This window comes from Zootoca vivipara, chromosome 17 (assembly GCF_963506605.1).
Source record: "Zootoca vivipara chromosome 17, rZooViv1.1, whole genome shotgun sequence".
Lineage (NCBI taxonomy): Eukaryota > Metazoa > Chordata > Lepidosauria > Squamata > Lacertidae > Zootoca > Zootoca vivipara.
In genome coordinates this window covers 15,095,983-15,111,424 of record NC_083292.1, presented here as the reverse complement: position 1 = coordinate 15,111,424, position 15,442 = coordinate 15,095,983, and the positions used below count along the sequence as shown (strand labels likewise).

At 50.5% G+C, this 15,442-nt stretch overlaps 1 protein-coding gene across 6 annotated transcripts in view; it reads right to left on the bottom strand.

The window, feature by feature from the left end:
* The window catches only part of CABIN1 (calcineurin binding protein 1), a 57,893-nt gene that overhangs the window by 19,783 nt on the left and 22,668 nt on the right, over positions 1-15,442 (bottom strand). For all 6 annotated transcript variants that reach the window (XM_035099259.2, XM_035099257.2, XM_035099264.2 and 3 more), the window contains exons 27-29: positions 9,412-9,600; positions 8,617-8,933; positions 6,659-6,772 (exon numbers count right to left, since the gene is read on the bottom strand). In XM_035099259.2, the coding sequence (XP_034955150.2) occupies positions 6,659-6,772; positions 8,617-8,933; positions 9,412-9,600 (620 nt within the window). The remainder of the gene's footprint in view (positions 1-6,658; positions 6,773-8,616; positions 8,934-9,411; positions 9,601-15,442) is intronic.

Genomic DNA, 15,442 nt, shown 5'->3' with positions numbered 1-15,442 from the left:
CTTGTTTTTGGGTTGCCACTTTTATTTTTATTCTATCTAGGGGGCCTCAAAGTCAGAAAGTGGCCAGGGCCTCTCTAGGTCTCTGAGAAGGCCTAGTGACAGCTTTGGAAAAAAGTTTCTTCCCCACCTGCAGTTTCAATATATGAAATGCAACTGGAATTAATTCATTCAGGATTTCCAAGCTGAAACTGAAAGGCTTCATCAGGCACAGAGAATATGTAAACAAACAAACCATGGCATTCCATTGCAGGGCAGACATTCTTGATCTTAACTTTGTTATCCAAGACATCATGCAAAGGGCAAGTATAAGGACTTTTCTAGGCTTGAACAGAGCTATTTGCAGACCTAGCAAAGCAAACTCCCCATGTAAAGGGAGGATTAAAAAACCCCAGAGAAGATGCCCATTGAGGAAGTAATGTACACAGGACTCAAAGGGCTAAAGCAGGGGTCCCCAGACTTTCTGCGCGGCGGGCCGGTGCCCGCCGCGCCGACCGCGCGGTGGGCCGGAGGGCAGGGGAGTGCGCGCGCAGCGGGCCGGAGGGCGGGGGAGTGCGCGCCCGTGCGCATGCGCACACGCACACGGGCGGGAAAAAAATCGCCAAAAATCGCTTGTGCGCATGCGTATGGGCCTCCCCCGACCCGGAAGTGCACCAGAAATGACCTCTTCCGGGTCGGGAGAGGCCCATACGCATGCGCACAAAGGATTTTCGGCGATTTTTTGCCGATTTTTTAGATCGTCGCTGCGCCGCGCGCCGTGAGAGCGGGCGGCGGCAGCGGGCGTCGTCGCGGGCCGGATTGGAAGGCCGATTGGGCCGCATCCGGCCCGGGGGCCGTAGTTTGGGGACCCCTGGGCTAAAGTAACAAACAGAAGTCCCGCAGGCCTGTTTTTGGTTAAAGGCTACACAAGTACAGTAATTCAGTTCCCAAGAGACAACTGAATTCCCAGCCTTCAAGAAATGTTTTTTAAGCAAACAAGAGTCCACAAAATGATGGAAGATTTAAAAAAGGAAGGTGAAGAGTGTGTGTTTTGTGCCATAAAGACACTACCCAATGGATACCCCATGGCACTTTTGCAACCACATTCTCACATAGTCCAAAGCTTCTCCTTGACTCACGTTCCATACTAACCATACATTCAAGGCGCATTTGAGTGTGCCCCCAAAGAATCCTGGGACCTCTAGTTTACCCCTCCCAGAGCTACAATTCACAGTGCCCTGAATAAACTTGGTTCTTGGGATTCTTTTGGGGGTGGGGGCGGGGGTAGGAAATGTGCTTTCAATAGACAGCTGTTGGCCAGCAGTTGTCTCCCGGCTGCCCTCCTCCCTGTATCCCTTCCTCCCTCATTCTTTCCACCCTCCACCTCCGTTGGACCAATTGGGAAGGCTCTTTGGGGCACAGACCACAAACACTGGAGCACCCACCAGCAACGCACCTCCGATCGGGCACAAGGGATTTACAGCATCCCAAGAGCTTGGAGACAATGACTCTTGTTTCCAGCGGACCCACGGCACCGCCAGAGAGGTTTCAGAGAAGGAGCCTCTCCGGGGCTCCACGCCTGGCCAGCGCCCCGTCGTTTCCTCACCTACACTTCCCTGCAAGCCCCAGCCAGCTCCGCTTCCAGGGCCGGAAAGAGCCGCGCATTTCTTCTCCTGGGAAGTCAGAGCAGCAGAGCTGCGCTCGGCGCCCCGTCGGAGAGGTGACGCCGACTCGTCTTCCTCGTCAGCCGCGGGGCGGCGGACCAAGCTATCGGGCTCCTCGGCAGGTGGCGGGCGCAGGGAAGGCTCCATCGGCACCTACGCAACCTAAACCAAGGCGACGGTAGCCGAGGAAAGAGAGCCGCGTCGCTGCTAACTGGAAACCCGCGCGATTTGCAGGCGGAGGCGGCGCTCCTCTCGGCAGGCCTCCTCCCACGCAATCCGGCCAGCCCAGGGGCCGCCCCCGCCCGCCTCCCACCTCCCGGGGCTTCCCCCGCAGTCTCCCGTCCAAACAAGGCCAGGCGCTGCGCAGCCAAGCCCCAAGGCTGCCTGGAAGCGGGGGCTTCCCCTTCGCTCGCTCTCACCATGCTGGGCGCAGGGCGGCTCCCGGCAGCTGCGCGCCCTGGTGGTGGTGCTGGGGCTGGCCGCCCGCAAGGCCGCCTCCTGCCGCGCCCCGGAGAAGGCTCCCCCGCGGCGGAGCGAAGGCAAAGCGGCAGGCCCCGCGGCGGCGGGAGCCGCCGCGCTGCCCATCGCTGGCGTTGCCATCGGGGGCTCTTCCCCGAGACGGCGCCCGTCACGTGGCTCTCCGCCCCCGAGAAGCCCCGCCAGGAAGGCAGCCAGCCAGCGAGAGAGAGGAGAGGCGGAGCTCCCCAACACCCCCGCGCCGGAGGGAAGCCAGAGCGCAAAGCCAAGCGGCGCCGCCAGCTTTTGCCTCGGCCGGGCTGCGCAAACTTCGCTCTCCCGCTCCTCTACGGCACATCACCAACGTCACCGCGAATGACCTGCTGTAGCATCGGGGCGCCGCCCGGCTACCCCCCTTGGGCACCAGCTCCCCGGAGCGAAGTGACCGCGCAGTTGCTTCCGAAGCCAGGAAAACACGCGTCGCCTCTCCGGGGCACTTTCAGGCTCCAGCATTGCCTGCATTAAAGCAGCAGCGGCAGCTCTGCCCGGCCTTTGAAGGTTTCCAAGAATTTCTGGCGCGTTTCACGCTTCGCTCAGCCAAAACCCACCTCCGCGTGGAACCAGGCATGGAGGAAGAATTAAAAAAAACTTCACCCCCGGTCGCTTTTTTTGGGGGGGGGTCACCTGTTGTTTCTAGAGCTAACTCTCTCCAACTCCCACTGAAAGGCTTCGCTCAAGGCCCCAACAAGAGAAACCAGGTGATTTTTTAAAATATTTTTTTTAAACCAGCAAAATCTCCTGCCTGACCTGCACCAGGCACAACACCAACGCTATTTGCAGCAGCCAACTTGGCGGCAACAGTCTTCAAAAACTTGATTGGGTCATGAACGCAGCTGATTTCAAAAACATGACTCACAGTTTGAGCCCAGATCCCGTTTTTCTTTTTAAAACCTCCCATCAATTTTTCAGTTTCTCTTTGTCCGTTTCTGTAGTGTATAACATAACACATTTATACAATACTATTATTAGAGGGAGACTTTCAGGAGCCTTGTCTATATGTTGCATGCAAAGAGCAGTGCCATTAAGCCAGATTCTGGAAGAACAAGCAGCAGCTGCCCCAGCCAAGGCCATTGCAATCTGCCCTAGGAAATAAGATGGACTGCAGAAGCCTTCATCCACCTAAGATGGGAAGCCTAAATTACTTGGCGATTAGGAGGATGCTGACAATGAAAGCAGAATCTCAACTACCCGGACTTCCTTAGAGAAGCACCAATTCTCTGCACCTTTCTATCCCATGAATATTGGGGGGGGGGGGGGAGAAAACACTTAGTGCCATAGTGGCTGACACCGTGCTGACAATCCAGAAGTGGAGGTGATGGGCAGCTCCTAAACCCAATCCTGACAGCAGTTCATTCTTATAAAAAGAGGGCATGTTATTTAGCTGCTGTTCCCGAGGGAAAGGCTGGCCCAGCACACACACACACACAAGTCAGGGCTCATATCTGCGTAACTGAACTTGCCAACACAATTGCACTGATCCGCAGATCCTATCCCAAGCGCACTTCATGGGGGATCTTTGTCTTATTCCTGCTTTCTGACAGGAAATTATAGTATGACCTCAACTCAATTGTCCACTGAACAAGTCAACGGGGGGGAGGGGGAGGATTTGCACCTCTGTGTAGCCACAAGACACGACTGCCCATCTGCAGTGTAGCATCTTTCTGTTTAAGTGCAAAAAACCCCCACACATCACAATTGCTTTCAAATCCATTTCACTAATGCAACAGACGCAACAAAAAGCCTGAAGAATATTGACACAGCAATGGTAGCAACAGAACAAGATCAGAGAAGGAGGAGAGGAGGAGAGAGTATAGCAGATGCAAACTTCTCCACGCAGCCCTCAAACTACTCTTGACTAAAATCCCTGTGAGCCAAGACGGGAGCATCCTTCCTTTGGAGCTGAGAATCAGGGTGAAGCTGGATACCCTCCGCAGACCAACCATAAGAAACATCCTGGTAGGTCCCCATATTCCTTTCTCTGCTGGTAGAGAAGTGTCTCCACTCCACAGCAGGAGGAGGTAAATAAGGAGCCCCAGAATCCCAGAGCACGCAGACCCCTACCTACACAGCACAGGACCGCCAGCAGCACTTTCTGGCCAAAGGCCACACCGGCAAAGGGGAACCTGTCTGATGCCCAGTGAATGGTGATATGCTGAAGTCCAGGTAGCCCTCCTGTAGATTTTCTTGAGGGGAGGATGATATCTGAATCCTGCCGATGGGCACCATCATCACCCCTGGTAGAGAGTGGCCTGTCATCTCCTGTGAGGCTGCACTTCATAGGCTAGCCCAGCCTTTCTCAACCTTGGGTTCCCAGATGTTGTAGGACTACCACTCTCATTATCCCCTCTGCTGGCTCTGGAAGATGAGACTTGTAGCCGATTTGTAGGCTGGGCTAGACAGAGACTTGTTGACTTTGGAACTCCTCTTACCCCGCCCCCGCCCCCAATGGTGCATGAGTGAAGACAAATGATGGGCTGTCAGGGACTTGTAAAGCAGCTGTATGTTGGATGCACTTTCAAATGGCCCTGCATATCTGAGACTTCTTGGGATGGAAAAACATTGCATTGCAATCTGTAGGAGCCAGAGCTGACTCCAGGCTGCATCACCCCCATTTCTCATGGCACATGCAGAGGTGAGTGTGGATTGCAGAAGAATCAAACCCTGACCCTTTTCTGGCAGAAATAGCTGTAAGGAGAAAGGAGTGTTTGAAAGATAACAACTGGCCCAGGGACACTGACCTGGGGGCAAGATGAGATCCTGGCTCCTAATGGTGGCAGCAGCAGCAGAGAAAGGAGGGGAATTGGCTGGTTTCCCTCCAGGCTCTCCCACACAGTGAAGCAATTCCAACCCCAACCCTTGAAGGGGTTGGGGGCGGAAGGATGCTGAAAAGGCTCAGCTCCCACGCGGAGGAGGAAAGGGGATTCTGGCGGCAATAGCAGCCACACATTTCATGCATCCCTCCCTGGCAGACCTAGAAAATTCTCCTGTTGATGAAGAGGTAAAAGATGATAGGAAGGTTTGAAAAAGGTGAAGAAGAATAAGAAGGGGGAATGGGTTCTTCCTCCAGCTTGTCTCCCGGGGGTGAAAGTGAAGAGCACCCCAGCGTGGCACAAAACCGGGGAGAAGACCAGACCCCAAGGATTTAGCCCTGCAGCAGAAGGCACAGGCAGCAGTGTGGATCTATTTCTTTTTTACACGGTGCTCTCATAAATGTTTTATACAATATGGCACCAGGCAGAATATACACGATCTAGAACGCAGCAGACGGAGGAACCCTTTGGCCAATCCTCTCTTGCTCTGCTCTCATAGCAAACCCTGAAGGTGTGGAGAGAACATTACATTTCTCCCCTCATTGCCCTTTATATCAACCCTGCAAGAAAGACCATTTTACAAATCACCATCAGAAATGAAGGCAACTTAAGGGTTGCAAAATTTCTTTTCACACTTTTTTCTGCAAGTTCTGCTTGGTTCAGTGTTGCTTAAACTCAGGTGCATTTGACGGCTCCCCTCAATTCCTGTTTCTGCTTTTATATTTCAGTACTTATTGACAGAAGTGAGAGATATGTGTATTAAATAGCAACAGAAGCAACAGCATCAGAGGTGGAGTAGCAGCTGCCTCATCCAAGGCCTGGACAGTGGATAGCAAACATCAGTGTGCAAGCACACGAACGCATGCACACACACACATAGATTCAAGAAGAACCAAATTGACTGAAAGAAAGTTAGGGGGAGATTTTCCCATATGGCCATAGCAGAACCTTTAAGAGCAGCAGCTGGGAGCATAGGACTTTCCCAGTCACCATGGCCTCATTTTTTTCTTTAATCTTATGTGTGTGTGTTGATTTTCTTTCAGTGGAGTACTGCTGTCAGGCAGAAAGGCAGGGGAAAAGCATTTTACTTAAAGAGAAGAGCCTGCAAGACCCCACCACAACCTTCCTCAGGCAGAGCCTCTTCTGCCTTCCAGGGGCGAACTAACCATCATTCATTCATTCATTCATTCGTTCAATAAGTTCTTTGTACTAGCCAAAGGCCATGACAGCTACTAACCAGTCAACAAGCCTTCTCTAATGCAGATAGCTTCATTCACAAGTCCACCTCATACACATGTGGGAGAGCAACAGAGATTTGCTAACAGGGTTCAAGCAGCTTCCTTAGTCTGGCCAGAAACTCTTGGGAGCTCAAGATGTGTGCTAGCCACTGAATGGGAAGGATGTCAAGACCCTTTGCCCTCCCCTTAGATCTCTCCATGCAGGAGAAGAAAGCAGTTGTGCCTCTGTTAAGCATTGCTCCTCCCTGTTGTATAGGGAACACATTTTGCTTTGCTGCAAATTCTTCTCTGCTTTGAACGTTGCCTCCTAACAGACTTACCTGATGAAAAGGAGATGTAAAATGAGAAGGGGTGGGGGTGGGATTAGCTGCTCAGAGGGCACTCTTAATTGAGCAGTATACAAAAGATGTAAACACAAACAAACAGCCACAAGTTTCAGGTACAAGCAACTTACATTGAAAAAATTGGTCTTGTTCCTCTCGCAGAAGAGACCCTGTGCTGGCATGTGCTTCAGCTGCTGCCATGGGAGACTGCTGCCTAGCAACACATCGCAAGCCCACTGAAGATTCTATATAGGACAGCGCAGGGGAAGCAGGAGTTGGAGGGAGAGAGGTGGAGGGGGATGTTTGGTTATTGCAGCTGAAGCCTCCTCTTTCCTCCCTTCCTTTCCTCTCCCACTGCTCAACCGGCCCATCTGCCACAGCCTCCCCCTGCCCCTTAGGCCCCCAGGCCTGCCTTCCTCCCCTCCTCGCAGTTAAGAATGTTTGTGAACATCCCAAGACAATACAGCAGCTCCCTCAATGGCACCAGAGGGGAGGGTGCTCCATGCAACAACTGGTGTTTAGTCTCACATTTGGTTCAATGAGGTGATGGAGAGCAGGTATATAGCCATGGAAAGAAGCCCCATCCCAACCTCATGAGAAAAGGGTTGGGGGCCTCCTTGTCCAGGACCAGCCTCATTTTGACGAGAGATCGAGCACCCAGTCCCCAGACCACTGCCTGGGAACAAGCAACGGACACACCCAGTGCCCCTCCATGCTGAACACAACATTTGCCTCCTCGCTCCCCGATAATGCCAGGCTTTTGTAGTACAGTTGAAATACATATTCTCAAATTGCCAGCACCCCCATAACTCCAATTTCTCAACAGCCCTCCACATCCTGGTGCCCTCCAATGTTTTGGACCCACTCCTGCCAGCCCCACCATTGTACCGTGTGCTGGCTGGGGCTGATGGGAGCTGTCAGGAAGCCCTCTGGAACACCCCAGGTGGGGGAAGGAAGCCCTGATTGGTTGCTCACCTCAACTAAGCATTCTTATTGCTCCTGTTACTTTGAATGCTTAGAGACACACAAACCTCCACATCAAACTGCATGAACACCGAGAGTACAAGAAGACCTGCAAGGCGAGCTTGGAAGCCTTGAAGGCAAACAGAAAGTCAGGCAGTTTTGGGGAATTGTGTGCATACAAAACATCAGCTGAGCTGTGCACCTGGAATCCAAGCACAGAGCACAGTGTAGGATTCTGCTGCCTGGTAGCTTTCCCTCTTCCCTGAGCCTGTTTCTTTGTAGACCAAGTGCTTAATGGCTCCCGAGACACAGGCCTGCTTGTACAAGAGAGGCTGATGCCTGGCAAAATCTCAGAAGCTGGGGAGGTGGCATGAGATGTTTCATAACTAGGAATAGGGGATTCCAGTGCCTAACAGCTCCTCCCTCCTCACCCTACCACCACCACCCAAAGCAGAAGCAGTAAGTGAGACAGGCGAAGTTTGCTGAATTCATACAATCTCCCACAGGCTCCAGGGTTTAGCTGTTCTGAACGCACAAATGGGCAGTTGTTGTACAGAATTAGTTATTTATTTAGGTGCAAGAACTGCCAGGAGGTCAGAGGCAGCAAATGGCTGCAGTGGGTATCCCTCCTCATCTTACCAGTCACATCATAGCCAATACAATGGCCAGCAGAGCTACACTAGAAGTGCACGCTCAGCAGGCAGTCACTACAGGGACTGGGCTAACATTGCTCTGTCATATGGACACTGCAAAGTCAGCTTCTCCCTGTGGAGAAGGTGGGGAGCAAAGGAGCAGCCCCTGCTCATTCCAAGTTCTAACTCACAGGATCATGCAGGGGCAGCTGGTTCTTGCTTTCAGGTAAGGCCAAACTGGAGTGTTACTGCAGTGGCAGACAGCAGAGGGGATTTTGATTTTGTCACAGAAGATCTTGAGAGCTCCTGGTTGCTGATGTTGCTCCACCCAGTCCCAGAGAGAGCTTTCCCCGCCACAAGGCATTGCTGCTACCGCTGCTTAGGGAATGCCACCTGTCCACCACCCACAGGGGCTTTAGGCCTGGACAGTGAGAAGAGCAATGTCACATGAGAGGGGCAGCGCCCAGCCCTACTCTCCCACCACCACCACTTACCTTGTGGGTTGTGCTGTAGGCATAGAGGTAGGCCAGCCTGTAGAGACTCTTGTAGTGCTGAGGGAAGCGGCTGAGGCAGAGGCGGAAGGAGGTGATGCAGTGCTCCGTCAGGAACTTGCGCTGCTCCTCCAGGTCCACAGGGAGGCTCTGGGGAAACTGCTCCCCACTGGGCGCAGCCCGCCGCTTAGTGTCCCACTGGGAAAGTGAGGGGACAGGGGCTTTTGGGGGGACCCCGGTCGGCGGGGCCTGGTGGTCCAGCTTCTGCTCAGCCACGTGGCAGGACTCTGAGCTCTCCAAGGGCTGCTCCTCTGGCTTCCCTGGAGTTGTCAAAACAGACAGGGCAGCATCAGCATCTCCTTTGGACCCAATTCACACAGAAGCCGCCAGCTTTCTTCCTCCATCAAAGGATGTTACAAACAGTTAAAAAAACCCACAACGTTGAAGATGAGGAAAACACCATGTGCGCAAAGACGTGAAATGCACGGCCAGGAGAAGACGTTCCTTTGGCTTGTTTTTGCTCCCATCAGAGTAGCTCAGGAGAGGAAGGAGGTGCTCAGGACCTGCCGGGAACAGCCTCGTCCCTCTCTCCTAGGAGGAAGCTGCTGACCCCCCGCCCCGCCCTCAGTCCACTATTCACCACTCCTTTCCCTCTGGCAGCAACAATCACTTGCTGCTGCTGGAAGAAAAGTGTGCACTTGCTTCAGCTGCTCAGGCTGTGCTAAGCAATGCTTTCTATTCCCCCCCCCCCCTCTCTCACACACACACGGAAGGATCCTCACACCAGGAACAACGTACCCCTTTCCTCTGCAGGTCCTGGGGCCTCTTTGCCAGCAGCGGTGGCGACAGCTTCTGAAGGCGACACAAAAGGCCTCCTCTCTGGAAAAGGCTTCTTTGCACTGTCTTGAGAGCTGGCAACCTCAGTGAACATGTCTTGAGTGGAGTTGGAATCAGAGAGCACCACCGCTGTGCTATCCTGACTCCGGTCTGCAGGAGGGAAAGGAGGGCAAGCATGAGGGGGCTCCCATCTCTCCACACAAACTTCCACCCACCTTGTACATCAAGGACTTGGTGCCTCCTCCTCTCCTCCTCCTGCTCTTGGCTTTATCAAGGCTGTGCCTGCAATCCTCACTGCCCTTCCTCCATTTCCAGCCAAGGCAGCCCATTCACCTTTCCTACCCTCAGCCTCACCTTGCTGTTTCTGCAGATTCCGTCTAGGAGAATTCACCAGTTTCCACATGGAGCATCCCCCCTTCAGGAGCAACACTCCATTTGAGACAAAGCGCTGAGCAGCTTTTTTTCTCTGGAAGCAAACGGATGGCATAATCCAAAATCTGCTCTGGCTCCACCAGGACTCACTTGCCAGGGGCAGATTTTGAATGCCAACATTTCCAAATGCTCCGACAGTTGCATGATTACAGTCGGGAAAGATCCAAAGCGGACTTTTCTGTGTAACACTGCTGCTGCTAGATCCTTGACACAGGAACAGTGCAGCAACCTGCCTGGACCTGACCAATGAATGAACAGAGACCAGGAACAGGTGCTGCAGGAGGCGTTTCTAATCAAGATTCCCGATTTCACCCAAAACCAGAGATTTCCAAACTGTGTGTCAGAACACGTTAGTGTGTCGACTGCAGTGTGTAGGTGTGTCACACGAACCTGCCCACACTCCTTCCGTGGCTGGAAAGGGGTAAGATTAACCTCCGGTTTGCTAGTAAAACTGAATTACTGTGTCGTGAAATGATGCGCGTCTAAAAAGTGTGCCACCAACATGAAAAGTTTGGAAAGCTCTGCCCCAAACCCTTTTACAAATGCATAGAAACAACTGGACCTTAATGTTGTCTTGGGATGTTCACAAAAGTGTGTGGTGTGTGTGTGTGTTTCTCTATTTGCTGTTCTGCAAACTAATAATTTCAAAAACTTCTATTGTAGGGTAGTCAATTGGAAGCTTTTGCCACTTCTGATGATGTATAGAAGTTTCAATATGTGAGGAAGGGCTCTCTTGGCCTAACCTGCCACACAAGACCAGTGAAATCCAAGAATCTGTGCCCTCCTGAGACATGCAGCAAAAATCCTTGTGTGACTGGAAGCCAGTTTGGAAAAGAAGATGCCTTAGAAGTGGGCAGATGGTGACCAATGCAGCTTCTAATAACCCACCCACCTGCAGGAGTCTGCCAAGCACTGAGATGCCCCTTTCAAACCTGATGGGAAGGGGGAGGGAAAAGACCAGTTCTCTGATCAGGCTGAGTGCAGAGACACCAAGAAAAATGCAGGTGCAGCAAACCTGCAGAAGTTACATAATTAGAAGCAACTGCAAGACAAGGCAATGGAAGAATTGTCTGCCTAAATAGGAGAGCTGTATTATCAAGATGGTGACATTCCAGAGATAAAAAAATGAAAACCACTACAGATGAAGAAATGCCACCAATTGTGGCAACACAAAAAAATGGAAGATCCTCCAGAAGCTGCGAATTAAGATCTGGAGTTCCCAAAGAGTGTCAGGCAAAAAATATACAGAGACAAGGAAAAACTCTCAAAGGCAATTACGATCTTTCTCTGCTAGTGAATCTTCCTGCGGATATACCACCAAGGGTGGTCACTCGGAAGGTGGCTTCACCTACTAGTTAAGATTCAAGAACTGAAATCCAGTCAGCAGGAAGCAACCAGCCCTCTGTTCCAACATCTGGTCCCTTTCTTTATGTCATCTTTGAGCAAGTGCTCCACCCAAGTATCAGTAGTTGAGTAGGAGCCACAGAGGCACATAAGAGAGCTTCACCTGCAACTGATCAATAGCACCAAGAGGGGGTGGGGGAGGGGGGTGGGAAGGACAACGTTAATGCAGGCCCCAAACACCAAAAGGCTAAAGCCGATGTGCAGCCTCCATCCTGCAGTAGAGGTGCCTCCATCCTGCAGAGACCAGCTTTATACTGCATGTTAAGAGGCAGTGCCTGTTCAGCAGAGCCAGCAGGTCTGTGAAAGACACCAATGAGGATTCATGGAATTTGTAGAGTTGGAAAGGGACCCCAGGGGTCATCTAGTCTAACCCCATTCTTCTTCTGGCACTTCATTCTCACCATGGGTGCTGTAGAAGCATCTGGGTAGTGTCTAGGATGTTGCAGAAAAGGCATTACGCATCTATCAATGAAATATTCAAGAGGCTATGGAGAGATTTGGCAACAGCACTGCCATCCTACATATCAAACCACACCAGGCCGCCATGTCAGAAAGTCTTCGGAGAGAACCATCCCCCTACTTGACGGTTTGGGAGGAGAGCTCTGAGATCATACTGCATACAGAATATGCAACACAGAAGAACCTGGCTCAGTTGATCCAGAATGGCATCGCTTGTTTTAAAAAACAAGAAAAGCAGAAGTGTCGCCACAGGCAGACGATGCTCTTCATTTTCACCAGCCGCTATATCTGGGGAAATGTCCAGATGGGTACTCCCAATACCAAGAAATGTGGGCTGGAAGCACAGCACAGCAGGCCTGACGTGTGTTCTCATGTCTGAATCCCATTCCAGCTGCAGGTTACAAAGTCATCTCAAGGGCAAGTGTATCACTCTGAGATTACGGTGCACATCAGGATGCTGCAGTGGACATACCGCCAACAAGACGACCTACATGAAGACCACCCACCTCAGAATACCTCTCACACGGTCACATGACATAAGGAACATCATGGGCATGCACATTTTAAGCATTTTAGCGGTATCTGCAATTTTTCAACTGTATTCTAATTATGTGTTTTACTATTTACAGGTAGGTAGCCGTGTTGGTCTGAGTCGAAGCAAAATAATAATAAAAAAATCCTTCAGTAGCACCTTAAAGACCAACTAAGTTTTTATTTTGGTATGAGCTTTCGTGTGCATGCATGTGTGTATCTGAAGAAGTGTGCATGCACACGAAAGCTCATACCAAAATAAAAACTTAGTTGGTCTTTAAGGTGCTACTGAAGGAATTTTTTTATTGTGTTTTACTATTGTTTAGCATTATCCTGCCCCCCCCCGCCTTTATGGTTATACTTAGATTATAAATTCTGCAATTAATTTTTGGAAATTTGGAAACAAACAAACAAAAGCATATAGACAGTGTGCGTAAGGCATATACGGAATTTAAAACAAAGGATGATGGTGGCTATTATTTGTGCTATTTGAAAGTCAAGGACCCAACCATGGGAACCAGCCTTTTCAGAATCCGTGCACACCAAATTTTTGTTTGGCTAGTTAAAACCCACCCCCCTGCCCAGCCACCAATGATCCTTTGTACATCTTCTAAGAGCCCTTTCCCAGAAGTACAAGGACTAGGCTATGAGTGTTAATGAAAGACACAACATTTGCAAAAAAGCAGGGTTTGGCATGGTCAGAGAGTAGGGGATGATGGGAGTTGCAGTCACCCTCACCCAGGAGGGGACAGAGGCTGCCCATCCCTGGCGCAAAGAACAGAACGGCGTGGAGGCAGAGCATGTGTTAAGGCGCGTGCGGGGGGTGGGGTGGGGTGGAGAATCCAAGGGTTGCAACTCATCTTGAGGAAGCTTTTCCAGAAACTGGATCTCTACATTACCACAGTGAACAGATTCATCATCCCCCAAAGCGGTTAAGCAGCAGTTCTGGCCTATTGTTCAAGCAAGCCGTGATGGATAAAAAAGCAGGGAGAGAATATCTATGAACAGAGTTTTTAAAAGGGTTAAGGCAGCACGGGCAATATTGGTTACAAAGGCACAACAAACACACAAAAGACAGCACGGGAAAAACGACGACGACAACAACAAGAAAAGCAACATTTAGTTGTACAAAGAGCACCAAATGACAAGAATGGATGCTTTCTGCTCTACTGAATGGATGAATAACACGGGCCTCCCCATGCATTTACTGCAGAACAAGTTAGAACACTCTGCTACACAGCAAACACGATTAAGACAAATGTGACACCAAAACTAGATGGATCTTGTAAAAGGAAGTCTGTCAAGTCTCTTGCCTGGGACAACTGGTTTTCATTTTAATAACTTCCCATTTCTGTTTGCAACTTCTGGACTGGACTTGGGAGTTCTTGGCTACTTCACCGTTACTAATGTTCCTCATCCAGCCAGCTGCACCTTACTCTACCTCAGTCACTGAGAAGCCTAGGATATGGCAAAAATCAAGCTCTTTCTGTCAAAAGGATTCCATTCATGAGTCCCTAAACCACACAGAGGCTGGGCTTATATGGCAGCCCCAACGCCGCTGGAAGCCAGCTCTTGTGGACATGCTCACAGGGAGCAAGTAAAATGAGCAGTAATTGCTGTTTCCGTTTTAGTCAGAAGAAGTGAGCTCTATGCCGGAAAGACTGAAAAATCGACAACAGCCGATCCTCCCTAGGGAGGGGATGCCAGAGTTGAGGCTCCATGCCATGTATAATACAGTATGTCAACTCTACCAAGATTACTGCAGCCACCCTATCTCTGCCCAAGAACGGCACCCACTAGCAAGCCAGCTTGTAAAAGGTACTCTGTGCCCCCAGGAGACAACGAGGGACCAGTGAGCTTCCACCCGCAAGCTGTGGACCTTCTCTTTCAGAAGCAGGGAACCTTCACCCAGAACAGATTTTGCACCCGTTTCCCAGGCCTGACAATCACCTCTACACACAGTGCCTCTGTCTTGTCAGGATCCAGCACTCAGTTTACTGGCCCTCATCCAGCCCATTATCAAATCCAGACAATGATTCAGCAGGTGTGCTTGCAATTGGCCATGGGTGAGACCATTAAACTAACCTCCAGACAGGTCAGAGTTTTTTTTGTGGGTTGATTCAGTTAACAAAAATCACAAAACAAATGAAAAGATAATGCGCCATTAACTTAAAAAAGCAGCATAAAAACATTTGAGAATGGAATTAAAAAGACTGAAAGGACCAGCAACAATTATAAATTAAACAGGATGCCGGTATGCTTCAGTTATCAAGCTCTCTTGCGACTTAAAAGGTAGTACGTTTCTGAGCACAATTCAAAGTGTTGGTGTTGACCTTTAAAGCCCTAAACGGCCTTGGCCCAGTATACCTAAAGGGGGGTGTGTCCTTCCCCATCATTCTGCCCAGACACTGAGATCCAGCGCCGAGGGCCTTCTGGCGGTTCCCTCACTGCGAGAAGCCAAGTTACATGGAACCAGGCAGAGGGCTTTCTTGGTAGTGGCACCCACCCTGTGGAACACCCTCCCATCAGATGTCAAAGAGATAAACAACTACCTGATGTTTAGAAGACATCTGAAGGCAGCCCTGTTTAGGGAAGTTTTTAATGACTGATGTTTTAATGTATCGTTAATCTCTGTTGGAAGCCGCTCAGAGTGGCTGGGGAAACCCAGCCAGATGGGCGAGTACAAATAATAATAATAATATTATTATAAATGCACCTGAATAAGACCTGTTGTTAGGAATCCCAAGTGGGGAAAGTTACTCAGGACCTGTTTGCTGATGGGCTTCACTTGGGGCATCTGATCAGCCACTGTGAGAACAGAAGGTTGGACTAGACCGGTGCTTGATCCAGCAGGACTCCCATGTTCTTAAGAAAGACAGGTGTACGACAAGATAGAGTTGTGGAATTTATTTTGGGGGAGGAGGTAAGAAACCTAGAATGGTTATGACCATGTTGTGAAATCTCTGGGTGCGGCAGGTGTCCCAAAATCTTCAGTGTTTTATGATGCATGCAGCGTAACCAACACAAGGGAATATGAGCAGAGTGGGAGTTTTCTGTCTATTTGTCTGGTATAATAGAGAAGATATCAAAAGAGCAAGTCAAAAACTGTTTCTCAAAGCTGAACGTAGCATATGGGCAAAGGAAGAATGAGGCCAAACACAGTCTT